The 27,910-nt window shown below is 42.6% G+C and overlaps 1 protein-coding gene and 1 long non-coding RNA gene across 2 annotated transcripts; both read right to left on the bottom strand.

The window, feature by feature from the left end:
• Nucleotides 1-41: 41 nt before the first annotated feature.
• LOC121581241 lies at nucleotides 42-4,050 on the bottom strand. Its single transcript, XR_006658005.1, has 3 exons — nucleotides 3,973-4,050; nucleotides 1,744-1,809; nucleotides 42-122 (listed from the first exon to the last, which is right to left on the bottom strand). It is a non-coding gene; the product is annotated as an uncharacterized LOC121581241 (long non-coding RNA).
• A 4,187-nt stretch (nucleotides 4,051-8,237) lies between these two features.
• Nucleotides 8,238-22,489, bottom strand: LOC121555117 (transcription intermediary factor 1-alpha). The gene is made up of 17 exons (XM_041868927.2): nucleotides 21,711-22,489; nucleotides 21,419-21,537; nucleotides 19,624-19,771; nucleotides 19,303-19,435; nucleotides 15,867-15,983; nucleotides 15,618-15,732; nucleotides 15,327-15,473; nucleotides 15,025-15,139; nucleotides 13,813-14,267; nucleotides 13,384-13,515; nucleotides 12,844-12,967; nucleotides 12,655-12,712; nucleotides 12,326-12,458; nucleotides 11,784-12,175; nucleotides 11,364-11,571; nucleotides 11,019-11,174; nucleotides 8,238-10,930 (listed from the first exon to the last, which is right to left on the bottom strand). Exons 1-17 carry the CDS (start codon nucleotides 22,006-22,008, stop codon nucleotides 10,313-10,315), a joined length of 3,468 nt encoding a protein of 1,155 aa, XP_041724861.2. The 5' UTR covers nucleotides 22,009-22,489; the 3' UTR covers nucleotides 8,238-10,312.
• Between the last annotated feature and the right edge of the window lie 5,421 nt (nucleotides 22,490-27,910).

The raw sequence follows: 27,910 nt of genomic DNA, 5'->3' as shown, positions 1-27,910 counted from the left end.
ATTTTTGCATAGGTCTACATACTCACCCTCACAGTTGTGTTGGTCTGGTTTGAGTTTGTAGCCATCGAAGCAAGCACATGTGCCTTTGCCCACACACAGATGTGAACACTTGGTGGATCCTACTAAACACACACACAACCACACACACGTACATGTTAGTTCAGTTGTTATGTCATCAGTTATCACACATTACTAAACTAACAACTCTACTCTCCAATCCTGAAAAGACCCTCCTGCCCTGACTGAGATAACTGAATATCAACACCCGGATACACTCCAACTACTACACCTGCCATATAGAAAATGTTCTGACTTTCTGTTTCCTAGCCTGGTACGGGGAGCTGTCAGTCTCTAACAAGGGCATCCTCAGTAGATGATGATATGATCCTGGGGTCCAAGCTCTGCAGGCTGCAGTGCAAGGGGCACATTCACTACTCTCTTGAACGGCTAACTCCGCCCTCTCGCGGCACAGGCCTGAGACGTGAAACAAACTATCACAGCTCAGAGTCGGCTCAAGTAGGCAATAGAGACGCTGCTGACAGTGTGTTTACGAGATGCTCGACAAAAGGCAATATTGCCATGTCTACAGACATCCCCCATACAAATCAAAACCGACTCTCGGAGAATGAGGACTCAACTGGTAAAGAGTCGCTTATAGATATGTCAGACAGTCAGGTAGCTATTGTCTTCTATTGCAGTAACGTTGAAGGGCTCAGGCTAGTATTACTTAGCCAGCTAGAAGGATGAACTAAGAAGCTAACGTTAAACAAAGCCTACCTCAGCAGGAACAAAAAATAGGCTACTAAGTTCTCATAATAACTTTGCTTTACAGAGAGTAGGCTCCTGAGACAGACACTGATGTGGCGCTCAGTGGTGAGGCTAAGGCAGGCTGCAATGCATGCAGGAGGAAACAGAGGAGACAGAGAAAGAGATGAAGCAAGCAGTTAGAGAGGTTAGTAAAGTAGTTGCAAACTTGAGGTCGGGCAACGGGGCCCCATGTGGGGTCCCCTGAGAAAATCTGTACTAATCTTATCAAAAAAGTTAGAAACTTAAACAAAATAAGATATGTTTCAATATGAACATCTCCACATGGCCTATCTTCCTTATAGGCCTACATTAAAATGCAACAAAATGCAAACAATACATTTGTTGTTCATCTTATGTCGATCGCCCACTGGAGTAAAAAAAATTCCATTACTGATATTAATACAGAATCGTAAGTAATATTCAAATAATTAATGCGAATGTGATAATACGATAATCTGTGTGCTCCATTGATGTGTGTTTGTGCGGAGCTTGATTAGTAATGCCTAGGAATACAAACGTGAACGCTATGTAATTTGAGAAAATAGATATCTATGTAAAGAGATGATGATTTTATGCAATTCATCATTACAACTGACTGAACAGTCGCTGAAGCTACATGTCAGTGTGAATCCTTTCTCATATTTCTCCCCTTTCCGGGGTAAAACATTACAATTATATAGTTAATAGGCTATATGTTTGTAGATCGACTGAGGTGAACAAACCTATAGCAGCCAAGGTGATAATGACTGAGGTCATTTTTGCTTGTTTTTTGCTGTTCTCCACATAGCATTTTTAAGTGTTTTCATTGTAAAGAAATGCATTAAACTGTCCATGCAAATGGACAATAAAGTATATCCTATTGTATGCTTGGCAGAACTGTAACAGAAAATAAACAGACACAAATATATATCAATGACTGAATCAGAGGTGCCTGACCTTTGCATGGGCCCTTAGCCGGTGACTTCAGTGGATCACTAGGTGAAGGGTTCACTTCAGTCTGGGCTGTGGAAGAAAACAAACATTTTTAAATGTTCACTTTCAAGATTCAAAAGAAATCGCACTGTTACAGCTAGCCTTAGTACATGGTGTCACAATAAGACGGACTGAACTCTTTTTCTTATTCTTCTATGGTCCGCAAACAATCGTTTAAGTGCATGCCGCCACCTACTGTGCTGGAATGTACGATCAATCATGATCTGCCCAATTCTGTACTAACATGAAAATAAAATTAAAAACCAAATAAATCCCTAACTTCTACCACACCCTCCCCCCTCCCCCAAAACCCCCTCCCTAACCCCATTAAACTTGATCTATATCATGCTGAAACACTCCACCCTTAGGATTGTTCAGCATGTCAACAACCATTTCAACATTAACATCTGTTACCCCCAATATCTCTTTTGCCGTCTCCACAATAACCTTCAACCTGGCCTTTCTGATTTCCACAACCCGAGTCATATTGATAACCTTACCAATAAAAGCTACGAAGTCAACTTTATTCATTATCAAAGTGTCCTTTGACACCGCACAAGATTTCTGAACATGCCAGGACCTTCAGAAGCACCAGCCCCGACATTAGGTCCACTTAAGTAGGTCCACTTACTACAGGTACATCCATGTAAGCTCCATCAGTCCGCACTGTAGTTCTACCAATCTGTTTTATGGCCTCTGCATACGATACATCATGACTGATCCTATATCTCTGAGCCTCTCTTGCCTCTCCCTGTACCTGACATTCACTAAATGCTGCACTGTGTTCTTCCCCACAATTACAGCACTTAACCTTCACATTACTTCCACATTCACCGTAATCATGTACCCCTCCACACTTGGCACATCTTTTATTTCCTTTACACTGAGCAGCTACATGTCCCATTCTTTGGCATTTAAAACACTGCAGTACATATGGGACACATTCTCTAACATTGAAACTAAGGAATCCTACCTGTACTTTTCCCAGCAAGACTTTCTCAAACCTCAGCATCACCGATAAGCTTTCACTTCTTTGACCCTCTTTCCCTTTTGGCCTCCCTTCACATTATCTCTGCCTCCCTTCACATTTTCTTTAATATCATCTGTTGACATAGATATTGGGACCCCAGTGATGACTCCCTTCAATCTAGCATACGCACCAGGGACATGGCTTTTAATCTTCTTCCCATTAAGCTTTTCCATTTTCAAAATCTTCTCTTTCTGAGCCTGGCTACCACACAATATTAACAATCTACCATTTCCAATGAACCGAGCTAATTTCACTTCACCTACCTCTTTCTCTACGGCATTAGTTAGTCGGAGAGTTTGTAATTGAGGCCCTGGTATCTCATCAAACACTATCACCACTTTCCACTCCAACACATTACTCTTGCTTCCTACCTTGGCCCTCTTTATGCTTTCTTTACTAGACGCGCCACTGCTTTCTGTATTATGATCTCTCTTCTTCCTATGTCTTTCCACTACCGACCATTCCGGTCCTTGACCCTCATCCTCCCGCTCCATACCATCAGAACTGACACCCACATTGTTCACATTCCAGCACAGATGTTGCTTCACCAACGTTTTCTCAATTTCGTCCATTTTGTCCGCACTACTCGCCGCCATTTCCCATTTCCCGAACTATGGATCAACTCTACACGCTTCACCAATCAAGGAAACTCATGCGAACAACGTACACAACTCGATTTCCCGTGGGATGTTCAATCCAACGAATGCCACCTCTATTACCGATCTTCTCTCATTGAACTTCACAAGGGGTTTGCCGGGAGGCGATCCCTTCGTGTTACTCTATTTCAATCTTATCAATCAACAATAACCTTATCGGGGAGCTTTGCTTGGTTGATTGATTGACTTGGTTTATTCCACTGTAGGTGCCATATGATTGATTCACTTGTTTTTCTCTACAATGTCCGGGTCAGTGCTTCACTAATCTCGGAACCCAGAACCAAATATTGTTTGCGCTGGCAGGTAACATTCTGTCAAACTAATGGTTCACAAACTGTTTTTTTGTCTGGGACACCATTTGGACACAGCCACTGGCCTATAATTTAGGACTGAGCCACTGGCCTATAATTTAGGACTGTGCCACATGGGTTCTGGAGCACCATTTAGGACTGAGCCACTTGGGTTCTGGAGCACCATTTGGTAAGCACTGCTGTAGCACTAGGTTACCTTGAGCCCCAGCAGCAGGCTTGTTGTGCTCTGGTCATACCCAACTACAGCAGGCCTGGGCTGTCTCCTGACACTGCTTTCCCAGGTCTAGGGCCAGCTCACAGCCATTACCACTGCTAGCAGACATCAGGCCCAGCAGACAGCAGTCACAACACATATGAGAGGGGGAGAGGAAGCAGAGAAAGGGCATGTATCTAAAATGTTACTTACACAGTATGTATCTCAAAACGCCAGTAAATGGACAGTAGACACGTATGCATTAAAGCAGAACTGAACTCGAGAACCAACTTCTCTTGTTGAAAACGGCACGTGACATCGATATTAATCAGAAACATTTATTCCAGTGCCAAAATTGACTAAAGGGTGCAAGTAGGTTAATTTTGGTCATAAAGTCAGTATCTTCCAAAACGCAGTTTTGTGAGATTTGAGTACAAGAGTTTGTCAGGACTTACTTGAGGGTTGGTTTTTGATTTCGACAATGCCCACTAATACAGGATAAACAGCTGCAGTGATTGCGCTCTATCCAATTGTACCGCAGAACACACAGACAGTGAGACAGACCTGCCTAGCAGCGCAGCAGATCGGACTTTGTTTACATAAGACAAGACGTCCCAAACATTTTTTTTTAGAAATACTGCACCAAGCACCTTAGCAAAAACGTCAAAATGAATTATTGATTTATTGATTTATCTTAGATTCATTCTGACTATTTTGAGGAAGTGATACTGGCTTTGTTCCTATGGTGTTTCATGGGGAACAAACATCAGTAGCTGCCACATCGAATCACACCTCCAAGATTGAAATGACATTTTTCTTAATGAGCAACAGAAAAACATGATCAATCGGTGCGTTCAGTCGCTCCTTAAGAGAGGGTAGAGTCAGAGACAAGTGAGTGAGGATGGAAGAAAAAGCTGTATTGGTAGATGTTGGAGAGGAGCTACAGTAAGTAAAAAAGGAGGAAGGTGATTGAGAGAGAGTTCCAATACACAGTCACACACCTTGGTAGTCTTTGTTTCACAGGGGTCCCCATGGGTGAAAGGCACCACACAGGCCCCCTGTTCTTTGGCCAGGTTGATGCCGCTGGTACACAATGTGTCCCCTTCTACAGCGGAACAACACTGCTCCTGAGCTATCCTGTTAGACCACTGAGAAGTGAAGAGCAGAACAATTCAGATGGTGTGAGGAGAGGAAAGGATGTTGTCTTCAGTCAGAAAAAGGCCATCCCATGTGTGCTCCAGGTGTCTTCCCCACTGCAATTTTCAAATCCAACCACATAGCTCTTTACAGGCACCCTGCAGCCCGGGGGTCCTTTAGGAGGGCTCCAAGGGGGCACTTAGCTCCTGTACATGGGGCCTATGTGGCAATCTGCCCAACGGGGTTGAGGGTTGTGGGGGGTTGTAGGGGGAATGGGTGGTGGTGGGAGGTGATAGAGGAAGAGTGATGGGGGTTGGCAGGGGGAGTGGTTGGGGTTGAGTTGGGGCTTCAACCCCACTAAGGACTTTCCTGTTTTAATGACACCATCATCTCTCAACAGGCATACCACTACGCCCCTGTGCCTCCCATTATGAATGCAGTAACAATGCCCAATAAATAATTAGTTTTTTTTTCTTGGCACTAGGCTACTTACTACAATGATAGTCAACAGCACAAGCACTATAACATCTAATTATCTAACCATTCCTGGACTGTCCTGGATTTCTTCATGTATTTCCCTACCAACAGGGGCCTCTTATGAACTGGGTCACACAGGTTACAGACACATACATACTGTCCTCCTGAAAACCAGGTGTTACTGTTACCTACCTGCAGATGTGAGAGGCTGCGATTAGAGGGAGGACTGTACAGTCTTGTTCAACCAGAGCTCGGCCCCTCCCATCCTGACAGCAGTCCTTCAACATGGGCGAACTGTACTCTGGGTGCTCTGGACAAGTTTATGTGGGGTGAGAACATGGTGGGAAAGGTTTTGACAAAAGAGAGAGGGGGGGTAACCAAACAGCAATTAATTATTTGGCTAAGCCTAGTCAGCAGATGTAGGCTATATACAAGGCATTCCTGAACATACTTTTCTACATATATAATCTAGGCCCATTTCACAATTCAAAAGGTGTAATGTAGAAACTTTTTTGGCATGTTTGATTCGAAGAATGTATTTCATATTCATATTTCTGATTGAACAATCCAGAGTAAAATACAACAGGCCTATATTTTATTCCAACATTAATTTAATTAATTAATTATTACAATATTAGTAACACTGTTAATAGTGATAGTCCACTCCAGGCAATCTCACCAGTTTTAACTCTTACCTTGCCCATGTAAAACTCCATATGAAAAGAAAAATAGTAATATCCATGGTCCCATTGCACTTGGAAGATATTTTCTGATTAAAACATCTTGTTGAAAATCTATTTAAGATTGCTTGAGTCTTTGAAAACCGTTCTCTATTCTGGACCGCTGAGCGCTCCTGTCATGAACCGGACAAAAGGTGAGAGTGAGTCGGCGTATAGGGAGGTCAGACAGCTGCTGAGAATCGTATGTATTATTGCAGTTCTGTAGCAAGACAGCGCGAATAATCTCGCTTTGGGGTATGGGGGAGTGAAGGGCGCCATCAATCTCACTGTTGGTTTAATAGCCGATGTGGTGTCCATTGAGCTATGTGGTGTCTTCAAAAAGTAAAATTAAAATGCATTTTGATAGCCGGACCCACAGTGCATAATTTGACGCATTCCACGTTATCTATGATATAAAATGAGTGGCTATAGAGATATAATAGGCTTTCTTACATTGATCAACATTGCTTGCTTTTCTGTTTGTGCTAGAGGTAATCAGTACACCGATATCAATTGAAGTAATGTACTCAAGAGTTTGATTACATTTCTTTACTACGTTTTCAGCATGTATTGGTCCCAGTGCAAATTATGCCGTGACATTCGTGGGTCTCAATTTTTTTTTACAGGACCTCCTATGTGCATGACATTTTTTATGGGCCTAATATATTACTATACTATAGCAGGCTAAAGACATGTCATTAAACAGTTTTCATCTTATTGCCAAACAAATCACTTTAAAACGTAGGCTACCTGAGCATGTTCATCCTCTTCAAAAGAATTCCAGCATCCAAACAGTGCACTGTGCACTTGTGCCATTTGATGAATGGAAAGAGACATCTTGTTACAAAACACCAAAAAGTGTAATGACATTCAATGATTGTAATTGGGCCTACACTCTCGTAGCCTGAATTAATTTATGCGTTTTGCTGACAAAAGGACCTTTTTTTGTAGAAAGAAAAGTTGGGTCACCTGAAAAGGGGTTGTGATATGGGACTGTCCCAGGTTGAAAAGTGCAGCCACATGGGATAAAAAAACAAAACAACATGACACAGAGGTGGGGGTATTCGTTTAATTTGGAATAAATGTTTATTTTTATATATACCACTGTAGAAGTACAAATTGCATTTTAAACAAATAAGAGAATGGTTAAATTAGCATTATTTAGAGACCCCTCAAAGTTTGACTTTGTTGCATTTAGGGGGACTCATGTCTCAGGGGTCTGAGACCTCCCTGGGCCCCCTGTAATTCACACTCTGGTGTTACCCCTTTACTGATAGAGATATTGGAGTACACAAGGTTGCATGATGCTCTTGTTTAAACAAGAAGCCTGGCCACCTTACACCAGTGACTTGATAGGAGCTGAATGGTCCCCGATCTCTACTCTAGAGACACTTATCAAGGAGGTTAAACAAAAAAACTAGCCTGACGACTCACACTAAATTATTCCGCTGCTCTCTCATTTGCTACATACTTTAGTCTGAGAATGCCATCATAGATGTGGTAAAGAGATCAATGGAACTCAGTTAAAACAATGAAACACACGGGGGAAAGATTCCTGGGGGAAAGTGCCCGAAACTCCTCATTGACCCCCAGCAAAACTCATCTACATTTAGGATATTGTTTATATGTGTATTTCACACTATGTTGAGGTATAAATCTAAGTATAATGCTTGTATGGATGGCAACCCCAATACATGTTCATGTCATCGTCATCAATCAACTGCATTACAGTTAAAAACAACTTTGACTAACACCACTGATTTCTCTATGCTAGCTACCACAATTAATAGCCCAGTGTTTATTTGCTTAAATCACTGAACACAACAGGCACCTATTTGAGACAGGCTTCAATGTGAGCCAGGCATCTATTTCCTTAATGCACACAGCTTTTGCTCATTTGCATATTTCATTGTTTAATTCCAGCATTCACTTCCAGCATTTTAAACAATTTCTTCATTTCCTACACTGTGTTATCATTTACACATTGTGTCACCTTTGTCTTACTATGCCTAAAAAAATAAAAAAACTTAATTGACAGAGTCATTGTTCTCCTCTTTGACTGTGCATTTTCGTCAGTTCTTACTTTCGCCACTAGAAGGCGATCGGACGATTTCTGGGGGTCTGTACTCCCGAAGTTGTTGACTGTTTTTGTGCTTGCCAGTTAGCTAGCAGATCTCAGCTGTTAGCAGCCATTGACTAGCAGTTTGTTACTGGCAATAAAAACGGATGATTGCCATAATTTTTTCAGTCATTACTGAATTATTTAATTTAACAAATCAAACATTAAAACTGGTAAACAATTCATGGTAACCTCATAAACAATTCATTTATACCCTGCATTTATTTGAAAGGGGCGTTTATTTTCTGAAATGTGTACCATTGCCCGGCTATTAAAAGGGACAGGCGGCTATTTGAGACTCAGCGTTTAATTGAAGTTTTACTGTATGCTACCAGCTTATACCAACAGGCGTTAGCATTTAGCAGTCACTTCTTCTATACCTGAAAAGGAACTACTTCTAAATGTTATGCAGCGAAAACAGCCAAATATCTCCAAATCAGACTTTAGTAATCAGCGGGCCTGTTACAATACACATCAATCACGACGGATTTGACAAATATCCACTTTGTTAGATCAGATTTGTTGAATGTGCGCCAATCTGGCATCCTTTTTCTATCCCCCACAGTCTGCTTTCCAGTGACCTCTTTAAATCATCTATTGAAGTCTTGTGGTGGTGATGAGGGGCGTTGTACAAAACAAAGTCATCATCGATTGGATCATCTCTAACCAATCAGAGTATCAAAGTCAATTACACATTTTCTAACTGGACGCTTTACCCACGTGTTCTGGCTCTGGCCCAACCCATCGGTTTCTGGACCAATCAGACGGCCCCGAATGTGTTCACATTCGGTGAAGGGTTGGTTAGGTACTCAGATCCAGACTGATAGTGGAGAAAAAACTAACGTCCGTGGGCGTGGCGTTTGGCCAGACCAAGTCTGGGTAGCCAGGCAACAAGAAAACATGCAACAGTTTCGTTCTCTTTACATGCCAAAAAGCAAGCAGCACCATTCGAGAACACTGCACTTTCATTGTCTGACAAAAATATTTACATTTTGCATCCCTGTAATCTAGTGAACACAGTCTTAAAGGTACTCAGCGAAATGACGTTGCCACAAGCAGCATAGTAGATATTGAGATGAGCGGATGCAAGACTTCGCTCTCACACAGAGTATCTGCTCATGTGCACAGTTCGCTTCACGGTAGCCAGGGCACCAAAATAGCGGACAAGTTGAGCCTCACGCTCTTAGTTGTCGCTGAAATTGACCCACTATGCTGTTTACTTTCTGCATCTATGTCATATCGCTGAGTCTATCTTTCAGAATACCTCCTTTACAATGTTCTATACAAGAGTAGCCTATAATTTAACTAAATTATAACACAAACACAACTATACATAAAAATGTCTGTTAAAAATGATTGACCTTAATAAAAATAAAAAAAGAGTTTTAAGATGTGATGTAGGGCTATGCTTTTCATGGAATTCTTTCTTTGCAGTTATTTTTCTTTAGAGTTGGATAAATAATATTATCACTTACATTATAAATATACAGTATTATATGGCATTCATCTTTACAAAAGCCAACATGGAAAACTGCAGACAACTTATCAATAACGGAGATTATTTGTGTGTTATGATTGTTATTGTAGAAAGTTCATCAGTTACATCATGATTGTAACTTCTCAATCTCAGCAGACAGAACAGCATTATTAGTTCATATATGTAGCTACATTGCTTTGTAACAAGACAAACAACATTTGTGCATTCATTGTCCATCTCTGTACCCTGTTATACGTCCCGGGTTTCTGTTTTATTTATTTATTATTATTATTGCAAATCATATCAAAAAGTGTATGATGCAGCAAAGGGGTTCCCTGTATTTTCAGACAACAGATCCTATAGATAATTCAAAAAGCTTTATTGTCCGTCCAATTTACAGTGGAAGAACAAGAATCACTCCTCTTCTGCTTTGTCTCTCACTTCTTCAGTCGTCCCCTCATTTTCTGTGGCTAAGCCTGCAGCAGGGCTGGTGTCGTGGGAGTCAGCAGGGCTGGTGTCGTGGGAGTCAGCAGGGTTTTCTGGGGTATCTGAGGGGGGTTGGGGGGCCTCCTCGCAGGGAGGGTTGTCTGGGGTATCTGAGGGGGGTTGGGGAGCCTCCTCGCTGGGAGGGTTGGGTGATGATGCGCCCCTTGTTGATGGATCTACTGATCCAGTAGCATCACAAGGTGGTGAGTCTCCTTTCACTGGAGAAGTCTCTTCCGCTTCCATGCTCTCTTCTAAAGGAGGTATCCCTTCTTCCTCCATCCCTCCTTCCACAGGAGCCATCCCGTCTTTCTCCATAGAAGTCATCCCTTCTTCAATAGGTGTTAGGTCATCCTCGACAGGGGGCATATCCCCTTCGTTAGGACCCATCCCTTCGTCTTCCATTCCTTCTTCCATCTCATCCTCCACAGGGGGTATCATGCCCTCCTCTCTGCCCCCAGGGAAGTTTCTGTCTTGGTAGAGGAGCTTCAGCTGCTCCTCAAAGTATTCCTCCAGGCTCAGTCCTGCACCTCCCACCTCAGTGTCTGCCTGTCAATCAAACAAATGTATTTTATAAAGCAAGCACCATAACCCAACCCAAGTGTGTCATATTGTGTGTAATGTCGTGTTGCCGTACCTGGTAATACTTTGCACAGTTCCTGAATATGAGCCTGACATCCTTGACAAACTCCTCAGCACTGCAGTAACGTGGGCTCTCCTTAGACTCCAGTCTGCTCTTCACTATGGACAGGTCCATTGGAGTCTCAATCAGCTCCTTATACTCTGGGATTGCCTGGACATATCAGATGGGAGAACCATCATTATTTAGCTGTGATAAATTAACCACAATGAATGGTGTTGTGTCTGGGGATTGGGAGTTATGACAATTTTCAGACTCGATAGACAAAGTCGTATCGTATTGATTGAATTAAAACTATAGAGCAAAAACGTTCTATGGAGCAGTTGGTAGTTGCAGTCTTACCGACGGTGAGGCAGGCTCCTGGAAATCTGTACTGAACTCGTTGCAGTAGATGCAGAGCAACAGTCTCTCACATTTCCTTTTATCAACTGGAGGGAATCTCTCTGATCCTGGCTCTTCCTTCATGGCTGGTGATTCTCTCTGGCTATCTGGGTTATACTCCATCTCAGGACTGGTCAGGTCACGACAGAACGAACAGAACCACTCACCACTGGAAACACAGACACACAGGGGGGATAGTGAATTGACAATATTGCAGTCTCTCATCATACTTTGGGGGTAAACAATTCCCCCATTTTATATTACAAGGTACTGCAAACTAATCGCCCTTCAGAGACCGATGTATTACATTTAACAGGCAGAGCAGGCAGGACGGTGCAGCTGTGAGTGGTGCATATACATTTAAAAGTAGGTGTTAATTACCTGGGAGACTCTCTAAGGGTAGGTATATGACAGTTCAGATGGAAGACTTTGGGACATTTGTCACAGCAGAGCAGTTCTCCCCCATTCTGACACACAGCGCACCAGTCTTCATTGGGGTCGTCTTCAGGGACACCTGGGGCCTTTTCTGGCTCTGGTTGGGGGTCTGCCTCTAGCTCTACCTGGGTCTCTGGCTGGGTCTCTGGCTGGGTCTCTGGCTGGGTCTCTGGCTGGGGCTCTGGCTCGGGCTCTGGCTGGGGGTCTGGCTGGGGGTCTGGCTGGGGCTCCACCATGGGTGCTGGGAGAGACTGCTGCTGGGGCTGGGACTGGGGCTTGGGCTGGATGCCTGTACTGCTGTCTGGCAGGCTGGCTGAGGCTCCAACACTAGACTGCACCTGGAGGATGGAAGAAAGACTAGGGAGATTCTATCATCTGAACCTAATATCATATTTCATATATGATTGTATAGAATATATCTCTTTTCAAAGGCACACAGAGATAGAGACAAACACACACAGAGAGAGTGTACATGCAGTCATACTTACAAAGCTGACTTCGTCGTCGTCCTCTGGTTCGTCCTTGATGACGATGATTGGTCCGGGGGACGACCTTCGCCTCCGCTTAGCTGAGGAGGGGGGAGCTGCCGCATGAGGCTCTGTGCGCTTCCAGGAAGCAGACCTTCAACACAGATATTACAACGAGGAACACGTCAACCACATGGTACAGAAACATAGATATTACAACCAGGAACATATCAACAACATGGTACATATATTACAACCAGGAACACATCAACCACACGGTATATACTGTGACCTTGGTGTGGGGTGTAAAGAGGACAGCACCCTGTGGTGTGGGAGTGGGGTTCACCTACCCTATGTTGGCTTCAGAGGAGGAAGATTTGGACATGGGGGAATTCTGTCTTCCATGTGCTGAGGAGAGAACGAGAAAGGGGTTTTATTGCGATTAATTTATGATTGGGCATGAATAGCTAATTTAATTATATTTCATGTTTGTTTTGCATGTAATAAATTAGGGGAGTGTGAGAGGGTGAGACGCCTACCATGTCTGTCTGGGAAGGCAGTGGCTAGGCTCGGAGCATAACTAGCTCTGGGGTTGGGCATGGATAATGATGAAGATCCACTGGGGTCACTCCTCCTCAATTGTGCGGCTTCCATCATGTTACGCTGAGAACAACAACCAAAGAGTTATTCTATTTACATTTACGTAATTTAGCAGACGCTCTTATCCAGAGCGACTTACAAATTGGTGCATTCACCTTATAGCCAGTGGGATAACCACTTTACAATGTCTTTTTTTTTTTTTGGGGGTTGGGGTAAGGGAGGGGTAGAAGGATTACTTTATCCTATCCCAGGTATTCCTTAAAGAGGTGGGGTTTCAAATGTCTCCGGAAGGTGGTGAGTGACTCCGCTGTCCTGGCGTCGTGAGGGAGCTCGTTCCACCATTGGGATGCCAGAGCAGCGAACAGTTTATTTCTCTTGTTTGTGTGTGTGTGGTAAATACACAACCATTGAGACATAAAATACATGTAAATACATTAAATAATGAGCTTCAGCTTCAGTTTATGGGAAACCGCATGTACCTGGTGTATAGAGGCTTGAGTGCTGATGGGTCCTGTGTTGGGAGGAGGTGCATGAGAGTAGCGGGAGGTACCCTGTAGCACATCCATTGGTTTGGGAGGGAAGCTGGAGTTGTGGATGAGATCCCTCAGAGACTAGAATGAGATATGGCACAAAAGTCAGAGGCAAGCATTTTTTACAAGTCTTGCAATTTGAAGGCTAATTATGACAAAATATATATAAACATGGATTACTACAGACAATAACACAACTCAGCAAACATATGAATCATAATTGGTGCCTTTGTATCAGCTTGTCACCATTTTATCCCAACTGAAATAGCATGTTCTCAGTTCTCTGTTATTGTACACTGTCTGATAACAGCAAAGAGCAAATCTACAACTTCAAAAAAGGATTAGGAATAAAAAAAATGTTAAAAGAATCACACATACCTGAGGAGGGAAGCCTGCGTTTTGCAGCATAGAGGTGGGGCTCCTGGGGTTGGGATGGGTTTGGGGCCCGGGGGGTCCGTAACTCCGGCCCGGCTGCTGGATCTGGACCATGTTGGGGGGACCCTGCGACGGAGAACCCCCCTGGTGGGGCCTCTGTGGAGGGGGGCCCCCTGGCCCTGGCACCGGCCCTGGGAGCTTCAGACCCTGCTGGTACCAGGACCAGTGGTTGGGAGGGGGCTGTCCAGCCCTGTTGGGGTGCTGGGCAAGCTTCTCTACCTGCAGCTGGAGCTGGGCCAGGGTGCTCCCACGCTGGTGGGCGGAGGAGCCTGGAGGGAAGGCCCCGGGAGGGCCCTCTCCTCTGGGGCCGGGGCCAGGCTGGCTGGGGTGGCCAGGAGGGAAGCCCTGCTGCATAGAACTGGGCTGACGACCAGGGATTCTCTCTACTGCCAAAGACCCTTAGGAAATACACAGAAACATTTTTTTTTACATTTACATGTTAGTCATTTAGCAGACGCTCTTATCCAGAGCGACTTACAGGAGCAATTAGGGTTAAGTGCCTTGCTCAAGGGCACATTTACGTCATTTAGCAGACGCTCTTATCCAGAGCGACTCACAAATTGGTGCATTCACCCTATAGCCAGTGGGATAACCACTTTACAATTTTTTTGGGGGGGTAGAAGGATTACTTTATCCTATCCCAGGTATTCCTTAAAGAGGTGGGGTTTCAAATGTCTCCGGAAGGTGGTGAGTGACTCCGCTGTCCTGGCGTCGTGAGGGAGCTTGTTCCACCATTGGGGTGCCAGAGCAGCGAACAGTTTTGACTGGGCTGAGCGGGAACTATGCTTCCGCAGAGGAAGGGAGCCAGCAGGCCAGAGGTGGATGAACGCAATGCCCTCGTTTGGGTGTAGGGACTGATCAGAGCCCGAAGGTACAGAGGTGCCGTTCCCCTCACTGCTCCATAGGCAAGCACCATGGTCTTGTAACGGATGCGAGCTTCAACTGGAAGCCAGTGGAGTGTGCGGAGGAGGGGGGTGACGTGAGAGAACTTGGGAAGGTTGAACACCAGACGGGCTGCGGCGTTCTGGATGAGTTGTAGGGGTTTAATGGCACATTAACAAACATTAGTTTAACAATGTCTGCATTTAACATCATGGGGATGATTTTGGATTACGCCTACAGTATCCATCAGAACTGAAGTTTAAGAGTTCTTACCAAGATCGACATTTGAGGCCCAGAAACCGGAGCGACACTGGAAGCGGACTGAGCTCTGAGGGACGATGGATGCGTTACAGTTGGCCCTCATTAGGTAATGGATTTGGCAAAGAATCTGAAAGAAAAGGTTACTGAATCACGCAAATGGAAGTAGCCTAATGCTATTGAACATCACAAATTCCGTTTTCAATGTGCATTTCTACACAGAGCTGCCTGAACAATTTAGGTCAACATTTTCCCTCATGGGTTTAAAAAGTAGGCCAAAATAAATCCATCTCCCCAGTGAAAGTCATGGTTCCTACCAGTCTCTTGCAGTATAGGAGAGCTGTGCCACTGTGACTGGCTGTGGCCCACTTGGTGAAGTTGATGACGTGATCTAGATGTCTGGTCAGGTGGCTGACATCTTCTTGTTGTTTCTTCAGTCCGACCTCATGGTCCTTCGTCAGTGTCTGACACAACCACCATGATTAGCACAAAGCTACTTACAAATATACTCATATATAGTGTAATTAGAGCCATGTCAGCAGAAGTGTACATTATTTAATTATGTGGTGGAATGACATGATTGCTCATGTCCTGTTTAACAAGCATACCTCAAGTTGATTGACCAAGATTTTTCCCTTTCTGTTGATCTCCATGATCAAGTTGCAAATTGACTTCTTTATCTCATTGGTGACAGACTTGCGGTTTTCATCGACTTGCTGGAGTCTGAAAGAATATAGACAGTAGAAGTAGAAAAGCAGGACATTATGAGTTTGCCTGTAGTCATTCATGCTATTGAACTTGTCAATGTACATAACATGCGAGTTTAGTTTGCATGTTTAGTATATGTAATAAATTACCCATTGTTGATGCAATTGGACACTTCTTCTATGGCCTTCCTCTTCTCCTGTAACTGATGTGTCATGTTTTCCAGGTGTTGCCTGTGGTTTCTGTAGGCGTCTTCAAGGAACTGGTAACTGGAGACAAGAAATGCAGAGTGTAATGGGAAATTATTTGAGTAATTTTTTACCTGTATTTTATTTACTGGTGATATGGATTAATATGTAAAAACATGACTGTGTGTGCTGGGTGACGCAGACAGATGTGTTCCCTTGGGGAAGGGAAACAGGAGTTAACCATGTATGTTTAAGTACCATATTTAATTAAATTGTTTTGCGCCTATTAGTCTAGAATTATCTGTTGTAACAATTTTACTGAGTTACAGCTCATAAGGAAATCTGTCAATTAAAATAAATAAATTAGGCCCTAATCTATGGATTTCACATGACTGGGCAGGGGGTGCAGCCATGGGTGGGCCTGGGAGGGCGTAGGTCCACCCACTTGGGAGCCAGGCCCACCCACTGGGGAGCCAGGTCCAGCCAATCAGAATGAGTTTTTCCCCACAAAAGGGCTTTATTACAGACAGAAATACTCCTCAGTTTCAGGTGAAGAAGCCGGATGTGGAGGTCCTGGACTGGCGTGGTTACACATGGTCTGCGTTTGTGAGGCCAGTTTGACAGACTACCAAATTCTCTAAAATGACGTTGGAGGTGGCTTATGGTAGAGATATGAACATTCAATACTCTGGCAACAGCTCTGGTACATTCCTGCAGTCAGCATGCCTATTGCACACCCTCAAAACTTGAGACATCTGTGGCATTGTGTTGTGTGACAAAACTGCACATTTTAGAGTGCCATTTTATTGTCCCCAGCACAAGGTGCACCTGTATAATGAGCATGCTTTTTAATCAGCTTCTTGATATGCCACACGTGTCAGGTGGATGGTTTATCTTGGCAAAGGAGAAATGCTCACTAACAGAGATGAAAACAAATGTGTGCACTTGAAAGAAATAAGCTTTTTGTGCATATGGAAATTGTATGGGATACTTTATTTCAGCTCATGAAACATGGGACCAACACTTTACATGTTGCAGTTTTGATGTTCCGACCTTTGACCTGTTTAACTGCCAGTATCAAATGTCTGCCAGTGTTGAATGTTATGGTTAAAGTTTGACTGAGCCTAGGGAACATTGATAATGTACTGCATCTGTAACACAGATTCTGTAGCAGCTGATGTGACAAGCCTCTTGGGCTGTGTTTACATAACCTTCGGTGCTGTGTGATTAATATATAATTAGAGGTGTTCTCCCTGAATTCTTGTAATAAACCAGATGGATTTTTTATTGATATTATCAACAACTGCTCTCCTTTTTGTTCACCTGAAAATCCCCTTTACACAGAGGATTAATACCAACACATGAAGCACAGGTACAAAAACTATACTTCAAAATATAGAACCAGTTTGAGCATAATATTGACTATTGAAGGTTTCAACCCAGGCCTCTGATAGGTACAGTGGGGAAAAAAAGTATTTAGTCAGCCACCAATTGTGCAAGTTCTCCCACTTAAAAAGATGAGAGAGGCCTGTAATTTTCATCATAGGTACACGTCAACTATGACAGACAAAATGATAAAAAAATATCCAGAAAATCACATTGTAGGATTTTTTATGAATTTATTTGCAAATTATGGTGGAAAATAAGTATTTGGTCAATAACAAAAGTTTCTCAATACTTTGTTATATACCCTTTGTTGGCAATGACACAGGTCAAACGTTTTCTGTAAGTCTTCACAAGGTTTTCACACACTGTTGCTGGTATTTTGGCCCATTCCTCCATGCAGATCTCCTCTAGAGCAGTGATGTTTTGGGGCTGTCGCTGGGCAACACGGACTTTCAACTCCCTCCAAAGATTTTCTATGGGGTTGAGATCTGGAGACTGGCTAGGCCACTCCAGGACCTTGAAATGCTTCTTACGAAGCTACTCCTTCGTTGCCCGGGCGGTGTGTTTGGGATCATTGTCATGCTGAAAGACCCAGCCACGTTTCATCTTCAATGCCCTTGCTGATGGAAGGAGGTTTTCACTCAAAATCTCACGATACAAAATCCCATTCATTCTTTCCTTTACACGGATCAGTCGTCCTGGTCCCTTTGCAGAAAAACAGCCCCAAAGCATGATGTTTCCACCCCCATGCTTCACAGTAGGTATGGTGTTATTTGGATACAACTCAGCATTCTTTGTCCTCCATACACGACGAGTTGAGTTTTTACCAAAAAGTTATATTTTGGTTTCATCTGACCATATGACATTCTCCCAATCCTCTTCTGGATCATCCAGATGCACTCTAGCAAACTTCAGACGGGCCTGGACATGTACTGGCTTAAGCAGGGTGACACGTCTTGCACTGCAGGATTTGAGTCCCTGGCGGCGTAGTGTGTTACTTATGGTAGGCTTTGTTACTTTGGTCCCAGCTCTCTGCAGGTCATTCACTAGGTCCCCCCGTGTGGTTCTGGGATTTTTGCTCACTGTTCTTGTGATCATTTTGACCCCACGGGGTGAGATCTTGCGTGGAGCCCCAGATCGAGGGAGATTATCAGTGGTCTTGTATGTCTTCCATTTCCTTAATAATTGCTCCCACAGTTGATTTCTTCAAACCAAGCTGCTTACCTATTGCAGATTCAGTCTTCCCAGCCTGGTGCAGGTCTACAATTTTGTTTCTGGTGTCCTTTGACAGCTCTTTGGTCTTGGCCATAGTGGAGTTTGGAGTGTGACTGTTTGAGGTTGTGGACAGGTGTCTTTTATACTGATAACAAGTTCAAACAGGTGCCATTAATACAGGTAACGAGTGGAGGACAGAGGAGCCTCTTAAAGAAGATGTTACAGGTCTGTGAGAGCCAGAAATCTTGCTTGTTTGTAGGTGACCAAATACTTATTTTCCACCATAATTTGCAGATAAATTCATAAAAAATCCTACAATGTGATTTTCTGGAATTTTTTTCCTCATTTTGTCTGTCATAGTTGACGTGTACCTATGATGAAAATTACAGGCCTCTCTCATATTTTTAAGTGGGAGAACTTGCACAATTGGTGGCTGACTAAATACTTTTTTTCCCCACTGTAGGTCTCTTGTTACATTTAAGTCATTTTGCAGATGCTCTTATCCAGAGCGATTTACAGTGAGTGCTAGCAGATACAGCATGCTAGCAGATGCCCATAGACTTCCAGTCATTGCGCTAACAATAGTTAGCATTGACTCGCGAAACTACCTAACTTCCTTCACACTGGACACAGAGGCATAAAAATGGTATCCACTAGTTCATCTGACTCTGGGGAAGTAGATAAGGGGCCTCATTGTCAAAATCCCAAAGTATCCCTTTAAGGTAGCTAAGCACGACAAAAGAGATTCTCTGACACTAACCTGGAAACATAAAAGGTGAATAAATAAATGTGGTCATACTTGTGGTCTTTGTGCTTGAGCAGCTGACAGTCCCTGCAGGTGAGACGGTCGCAGGTCTCACAGAACAGCTTGAGGGGCTCCTGCTTGTGGATGTCACAGAACACTGGCTTCTGTGTGGACGCACCCACAGCCTCTGGAATAAGACAAGAATTTAGCCTATAAGAAAATAAATCACTATGCATTTATCTATCTACATATTTGTGATTTGGTTTAATAGATTTTGTTGTAAAGCGCCTACCTACCACATTCCTTGGCCCTGGAAAGTCTATGTTCTTACAGTATACAATTCAGTAAGCCACATATTTTCATAGAGTAGGCTACCTGGGGACATCTCCTCCTTCTGCCGTATGGTATGATCCCTGGTGAACTTGACCCTCTGGTGGGCCTCAATACACGTCACACACAGGAACTCCACACACTCCACACAGAACCCAGTGGCCTCTGTGTTGTCATCACAACTCATACACACCTGGAAATAGGGAAGGGAGAACATATGAGCAAGAACTTGCCTTTGCTTAAATCCATGATTTTAGTCCTAAAGATTATGTAAGGCAATGCTGTGGTGACACATGGTATACATTTTATTGCCTGAATATAAAATTGATTAAATAGAGATTTGTTGTCACTGGCTTACACACAATACCTCATAATGTCAAAGTGGAACTATGTTATTCATTTATATTTAATTTTTACAAATTAATAAAAAATGAAAAGGTTAAATGTCTTGAGTCAATAAGTATTCAATCTCTTTGTTATGGCAAGCCTAAATAAGTTCAGGAGTAAAAATGTGCGTAACAAGTCACATAAATAAAAATAATAAAAAATAAAAAAAATAAGTTGCATGGACTGTGTTTAACATGATTTTAGAATTAATTCCTCATCTCTGTACGCCACATATACAATTATCTGTAAGGTCCCTCAGTTGAGCAGTGAATTTCAAACACAGGTTAAACCACAAAAGACCAGGGAGGTTTTCCAATGCCTCGCAAAGAAGGGCACCTCTATTGGTAGATGGGTCAAAATAAAAAAGCAGACATTGAATACCCCTTTGAGCATGGTGAAGTTATAATTTACACTTTGGATCAATACACCCCGTCACAACAAAGATATAGGCGTCTTTCCTAACTCAGTTGCTGAAGAGGAAGGAAACCACTCAGGGATTTCACCATGAGGCCAATGATGACTTTAAAACAGTTACAGAGTTTAATGGCTGTGATAGGAGAAAACTGAGGATGGAGCAACAACATTGTAGTTACTCCACAATACTAACCTAATTGACAGAGTGAAAACGAAGCCTGTACAGAACAAAAATATTCCAAAACATGCATCCTGTTTGCAACAAGGCACTAAAGTAATACTGCAAGAAATGTGGCAAAGCAATTAACATTATGTCCTGAATACAAAGTGTTATGTTTGGGGCAAATCCAATACAACACATTACTGAGTACCACTCTCCATATTTACAAACATAGTGGTGGCTTCACCATGTTATGGGTATGCTTGTTATTGTTAAGGACTGGGAAGTTTTTCAGGATAAAAAATAAACTGGAGCTAAGCACAGGCAAAATCCTAGAGGAGAACCTGGTTAAGTCTGCTTTCCACCAGACATTGGGAGATGAATTAACATTTCAGCAGGACAATAACCTAAAACACAAGGCCAAATCTACACTGGAGTTTCTTACCAATAAGACAGTGAATGTTCTTGACTTAAAAGTTTTGACTTAAATCTGCTTGAAAATCTATGGCAAGACCTGAAAATGGTTGTCTAGCAATGATCAACAACCAATTTGACAGAGCTTGAAGATTTTTGAAAAAGATCAAATGGGCAAATGTTGCACAATCCAGGTGTGGAAAGCTCTTAATGGCCTACCCAGAAAGACTCACAGCTGTAATCGCTGTTTCTACAATGTATTGACTCAGGGATGTGAATCCTTACGTAAATGAGATAGTTATGTTTTTCATTTTCGATAAATTTGCAACAATTTCTAAAAACATTTTTCACTTTGTCATTATGGGGTATTGTGTGTAGATGGGTGATAAAAAAATATATGCAATCCATTTTTCCCCATTTGAGCGTACCATTTGTGACCCTTCCTGGTAACCAATATTAACGCACCTGACTGGTCTTCTCCACTGTGCTGCTGGGAACCTCCACAGAGTCCTTCACAAAGAAGTTATCCAGCACCTCCACCTCCCAGCACTCTTGTCGACAAACTGGGCAGCGGATCACATTGACTGGAACCAGGGGAATAACACACACAGAAATGATCGGCATCTTCTAATATTACAATCAATCTGACAGACTATTTTGAAAATCCAGTAAGTCCATGTTACAGACTACTGCACTTCAGTGACTAGTAGTCTGACTACAGTACAGTTATCAACTTTCCAATAATAAACAAACTGACGGATCTCACGTGGTTTCGAGTTGTCCGCTTGAAGTTGCGGGTCGCGCCGTTGTTCAGTGTTGACTAAGTTCCTTGAAGGGGGTGGAAGACACTTCTTGCAGAAAGAGTGGAGGCATGGCAGAAGTTTCGGCTCTCTGTTGTGGAAATTCAACTTGCAGACAGGGCAAGTGTCCATGAGACCGAGGCTACCTCCTAGCTGTTTCGCCCTCTCCTCTTCAGCTGGCAAGCTCTCTGCCTCGTTTTCCACAATAATAACAAGGTCATCGTTGTCCACAGCCGCTTCTGGGCTCTCATCCATTGTCTCCGTTGTAGCTTTGTGCTTATTCAAGATGGACTTGAGTGCTTGGAAACCAGTCACTGTTAGCTAGCTAGCATATACTAGCTAATGTTAGCTAGTCTCTCTGCAGTCTGTTAACGTCGAAATCAGTTGGGCATATGTCTTGCACGAGCAAAGTTCATGGTTCATACATAATACTACCTTACCCCCAGTAATGGCAGGTTTAGCTATCGTTAGTGTAAAAGCATAAATTTTAAGTGTTTATCTCTGCGGTTGGGAAGCTAGCTGGCTAACGTTAGCTAGATGACACAGTTGCTACCACGAAGGATAATACAACTTAGTTATTAAATAGCTGCCTAGTGTCATCGAAACTGAACAATAGTAGAGGTCACATAACAGTAATTTTGTACAATAAACGTGCAATACAAACTTCTATCAATGGAAAATGCTAGCTGCCATCTGTGCGAGCAACATTATTTCCCCCAAAAAAACACTCACGCAGTGCCCAGCATGCACTGCGAAGTTTTATGGTACAGCGACCAGTTCAGGCCAAAATAGCTTTTTGAATTCGAAAGGCGTTTTTTAATTGTTCAAGGCAATCAACACAAGCAAAGAACTGTACCAATAAAAAACAAACATAATGCATTTCTTTGATTTTCTCACAATCATATTTAGTTAGATGATTCCTCATTCATTATCAATGTATTAATCCCTCCCTGAGTCCCTGCCAGAAAAGCCCAGTAGCCTGGGGAGGAGTTGATGGGCAGGGACCAAAGGTAACACTATGATAGCCTATCCATTATTTGCATTTTAGTCATTTAGCAGACGCTCTTATCCAGAGCGACTTACAGTTAGTGAGTGCATAAATTTTTCATACTGGCCCCCCATGGGAATCAAACCCACAACCCTGGCGTTGCAAACGCCATGCTCTACCTACTGAGCTACACAGGCCCCATTACCTACAGAAGTCCAGAGAGGACATATGAATACAAAAACGATTCCCTCGATATGTCGAGATCACAACTTATTTATTTCATCATCACAACATAACAAAAGTTGTTTTGTCGAGATAACGAAATAAACTCTATCAATAGGAGTGGACGTATTGATGATAGATTGACAGTATGGTTGAGGCGGCAGAGCCCACGGTGGATCCGCACATACGTTTTTATTGATTGGTACACTAAGGGATAGTACATTTCATGCTAATGTGGGGATCTATTTTCTTATAACTAGATGTGATGCCTAGCTTAGAAAGAATACATTAATGATTGAACATAATAGGTTTGTGCTGTACTGATATAGACTGTTTAACATAACAAGCTGTGATTAATGTGGGGAACTATTAGGGGGTAGGCTGAGATAAGGCTTGTGTCTCACATACACACACACTGCCTCTTTGTTAGAACGCTCAAGGACATGTGTTCTGCTACAAAGATGTCTGAGGTTGCTGACTCGAGACAAGTTGTGGAGAAAACAACTGACACCTGGCAACAGTGAAGCGCCAAGGGTCTGGGACCAGCCTGTGTGCCAACGATAGGCTGAGTAAGTCTAAACCACGCTCAGTCTCTACTCTGATAGGCCAGCAGGGAGCGGGAACTATCTCTGTCAGAGCATTTAAAGAAGAACTTATAACAATGGACCAGTTCTCTGTCTGCCCTGCGTGGTATTTCAGTGGACCTGTATATACGAACATCATATTTACCATTGAAGTGTTTTGCATTAATTAAAATACTAGTCTATTTTAGAAGACGTGTATTGACCTCTTTTTGTTCCAATACCAGATTTGAATTGACGCAACTTAACACTAACATGATACATAACTGATATGTATATAATTCTAAGGGACACTTAATGTTTTATGGATAATATTTAAATATACAGCGTGGGTGATCTCCATTCCTGACAGGCTGATCAGATTCAATTTCAGCCTCAGAGCTTGATCAGATTCATTAGCAGCCTCAGAGGCTAATAAATCAGGATTCTGCCTTGCAGGCTGTTTCATAGGTAATAATAATATAATAATATGCCATTTAGCAGACGCTTTTATCCAAAGCGACTTACAGTCATGTGTGCATACATTTTTACATATGGGTGGTCCCGGGGATCAAACCCACTACCCTGGCGTTACAAGCGCCATGCTCTACCAATTGAGGTAAAGGTAAAGCTCCTTGCAGGCAGATTAGCTGTCAACGTGCTTTATAGCCAGATACAGATCTGATCCAGGGGGTGAGCTCTATTCCTGGCAGGCTAATCAGATTCAATAGCAGACTCAGAGGCTGATGTCAGGATGCTGCCTTGTAGGCTGTTTCATAGGTAAAGCTGAGGCTGAAATTTCATCTGATCAGCCTGTCAGGAATGGAGCTCACCCACTGTGGATAAATATTATCCACAAAACATGAAGGGTCCCTTATAATTATACACATCAGTTATGCAAGCTAACAACCAGAATAGATAACAAGCTAGTGTTAAGTTGTGTCAATTCAAATCTGGTATTGGAACAAAAAGAGGTCAATACACATCTTCTAAAATAGACTAGTATTTTAATTAATGCAAAACACTTCAATGGTAAATATGATGTTCGTATATACGGGCCCACTGAAATACCACGCAGGGCAGACAGAGAACTGGTCCATTGTTATAAGTTCTTCTTTAAATACTCTGACAGAGATAGTTCCCGCTCCCTGCTGGCTTATCAGAGTAGAGACTGAGTGTGGTTTAGACTTACTCAGCCTATCGTTGGCGCACAGGCTGGTCCCAGCCCCTTGGCGCTTCACTGTTGCCAGGTGTCAGTTGTTTTCTCCACAACTTGTCTCGAGTCAGCAACCTCAGACATCTTTGTAGCAGAACACATGTCCTTGAGCGTTCTAACAAAGAGGCAGTGTGTGTGTATGTGAGACACAAGCCTTGTCTCAGCCTACCCCCTAATAGTTCCCCACATTAATCACAGCTTGTTATGTTTAACAGTCTATATCAGTACAGCACAAACCTATTATGTTTAATCATTAATGTATTCTTTCTAAGCTAGGCATCACATCTAGTTATAAGAAAATAGATCCCCACACTAGCTTGTTAGCTAGCTAGCTCACAAGACTAGCCAAGTTAGCTGCGTTGTTCCTTGAATGCGATTGGCTGTGGTCTTGGGGGTAGATAAGCTAGCTAGCTAGCTAATAAGACTACCTAGCTAACTAGCTCGCTCACAAGACTAGCGAAGTTAGCTGCGTTGTTGCTTGCATGCAATTGTCTGTGGTATTGGGGGTAGGACACAGCCTGTGAGACAGGGCTGCCTGGCAGGTATCATTCAGGGCTTAAATGCCCCACGAGGGCTTAGCTCCCCCTCAAGCTAGTAGCTCAAGGTAAGGGACATTTAACTTGCTAACATTCTAATTTATAAACTGATAATAAGCTCTAAACACAAATGAAAGCATCATGTTAACATGAAATGTACCATCCCTTAGTGTAGCAATCAATAAAAACCTATGTGCTGATCCACCGTGGGCTCTGCCGCATCATGCCCTGTGTAAACTAGCACGTGGTGCCTCACCTTCAATGGAAGGAAAGCGGTGAGAAGCGGGGAGGGCGGTGGGTCGTTGGGCGGGACGAACGTGGCGTGGGAGGCGATTAAAAAGTTGAACATTTCAGCTATCATAGCTGGTTGTATCAACTTCAAAACAGTCTGAATGACATTAATGAAGCCTATGGCAGTCTGAATGACATTAATGAAGCCTATGGATTGAGGAGAATATAATATAACTTTGTGCCAAAGATGCAAGTCATATATACATGTAGTTATTACCATGCATGAGATCCCCACATTGTAGCCTGTACATTTAATATATTCACTGATCATGTACTCTACCTTGGCAAATAAAGGTGCAGTTCAGGTATGAATGTCTGTGAGATTCTTTTTCAGTCATATCCAATACCAGCAGTATCAAATTCCAGTCTTTGAATGATGCTGTGTCTGCATGTATGTATTACAATTATACACTTCAATAGTGTTTACCAATCCTGGTCCTGAGACATCAATGGTTACACATTGTAACTATGCAATAGACTAGAAACATGATTTAACTAGTTAAAGCCTTGATTTGTAATTCATATATACAGAAATATAATTTAAAAAACAGTACCCTATGCATCATGTAAATACTCTTAAACCAGCTCATCTCAATATCTAATTTCCTTCATCTGCATTTATCTGAGGACACAGGATAGGTGTAGTATTTCATCAAATTAGAGACTTCATTTCAACCAGTAGATAATGTGAAACGCTTTATTGAAAGAAGTTCATTTTCCAAGTGTTATAAATACATGCATTTTAAATATTGTAATTGTAATATTATAATTACAAGTTCAATCTGTACTTCAATGCAGATCTGGTGTCCATTATAAAAACAGAGGATGAAAGAGGAGGTGGGTAAAGAGGTGTGAGTGTCACACCCTGACTTATGGGACTCTTGTATGTTGAGTCAGGGTGTGGAAATCTATGTTGTATATTCTATGTTTAGTTCTACTTCTATGTTTGGCCGGGTGTGATTCCCAATCAGAGGTAGCTGTCGCTTGTTGTCTCTGATTGGGGATCATACTTTAGTAGCTTGTTTGGTATCATTAGTTGTGGGATCTTGTTCTGTGTAGAGGCTTGTATTGTGTTTAGCCTGAGGACTCCACGTTACGTTGTTTTGTTGTTCGTGTGTTTAGTTTATAAATAAACATGTATGCATTTCACGCTGCGCCTTGGTCTGACCCGTCCTTCAACGAACGTGACAGTGAGAAAGAGTGTAAAAGACAGAAAGGGAAAGAGGTAAGAACAGAGGAGCAGGGAAGACAGCATATGATTAATGAATTACAGTGATACTAAACGTAATATTCTCTCAGTTCATCACAATTACATAAGTGTCTCTAGCTGCCTTGGGCCCCCAGTTGGCCCGAAGATTATCTTAAGAGCGAGTGAGGGCGATGATGGGACTGGAGGTTGGCATCCTTTCTCACATCAAAACATACCTGCAGACGAGAGACAGATAGAGAGAGATAGCATGATTAAGCCTTGTGTTTTTTTTATTCTAACACTGTCAGTCATCTTAATCATCAGGAGGTAAAATGCAAAACTGACCTTGGATCATTAACTCTGGGACTACTACATCTCTATCTGTATTTCAATGTAAAGCATCTCTTTAATAAGACTTCCTGTTGACCCGACCAAGTGACCTCTCACCTCTGATCATGCTGTGCCATCTGTGTTAGCCAGTTCAGATGTGGGAGGGGTTCACCGACACAGCTGATATAACCTAGAGGATTTAGGGAGAAGGGGGGAGAGGGATGAAGTGAAGGAGAGAGACTGTTATTGATAAAATAAGGTAGTTAAAGAGACAGTGTTCAACAGGAATCTGTGTGTGTGGCCTCACCTGGTGTCCACACTAAGTGGCTGCAGAGTATTTTATGCTGAAAAATATGCACAGACACACGAGGACAAACAATATAATGTAGTTATATAAATATAAATAATGAAGTGTCTTACTGTTCTCCATGGTTGGTCCTATTCTTTGAAGGTGGAAGGAGCCACAGTTATACAACTGAGCATGCTTACTGCACAACACAATCCATCAATCAGATTGATACACGAGTGTGTAGGTGTGTGCTATAGGGTGTCTAATTGTTCTAAATTTGTTCAATATGGGTGACTCTTAAAAGAGCCGGTTTTGTTTTTGTAAAGACACCACCCTTACCTGAACAGCACCCTCACCTTAGAAGTAGAAATCAAAAGGAGAGAAACTGTGAATTTAATAACTGCAGTTGACATAGCTAAGTAAATAGAATAATACTCTTATTGCCATGTGGATGGCTCTCAAAAGAGCATTTGGTTGTGCATAGTGTTGTCTACAGTGTTGCCAGGGAACAGCACCCTCTTCGAAGAAGTAGGAGG

Source organism: Coregonus clupeaformis, chromosome 40, assembly GCF_020615455.1.
Source record: "Coregonus clupeaformis isolate EN_2021a chromosome 40, ASM2061545v1, whole genome shotgun sequence".
Taxonomy (NCBI): domain Eukaryota; kingdom Metazoa; phylum Chordata; class Actinopteri; order Salmoniformes; family Salmonidae; genus Coregonus; species Coregonus clupeaformis.
Note: the sequence above shows the minus strand (reverse complement) of the source record. Positions and strands in the feature narration are given on the sequence as shown.

Bases quoted from the DNA above. Each gene is read 5' to 3' on its own strand.
- LOC121555117 (XM_041868927.2), bottom strand. From the start codon at position 22,008: ATGGATGAGAGCCCAGAAGCGGCTGTGGACAACGATGACCTTGTTATT. The intron at 19,436-19,623 runs GTAGCCTACTCT...GTCTTATTCCAG, and splicing joins GAAGGAGGAGATGTCCCCAG to AGGCTGTGGGTGCGTCCACA. The intron at 12,176-12,325 runs GTAAGTATGACT...TCCATCCTCCAG, and splicing joins ACGACGACGAAGTCAGCTTT to GTGCAGTCTAGTGTTGGAGC.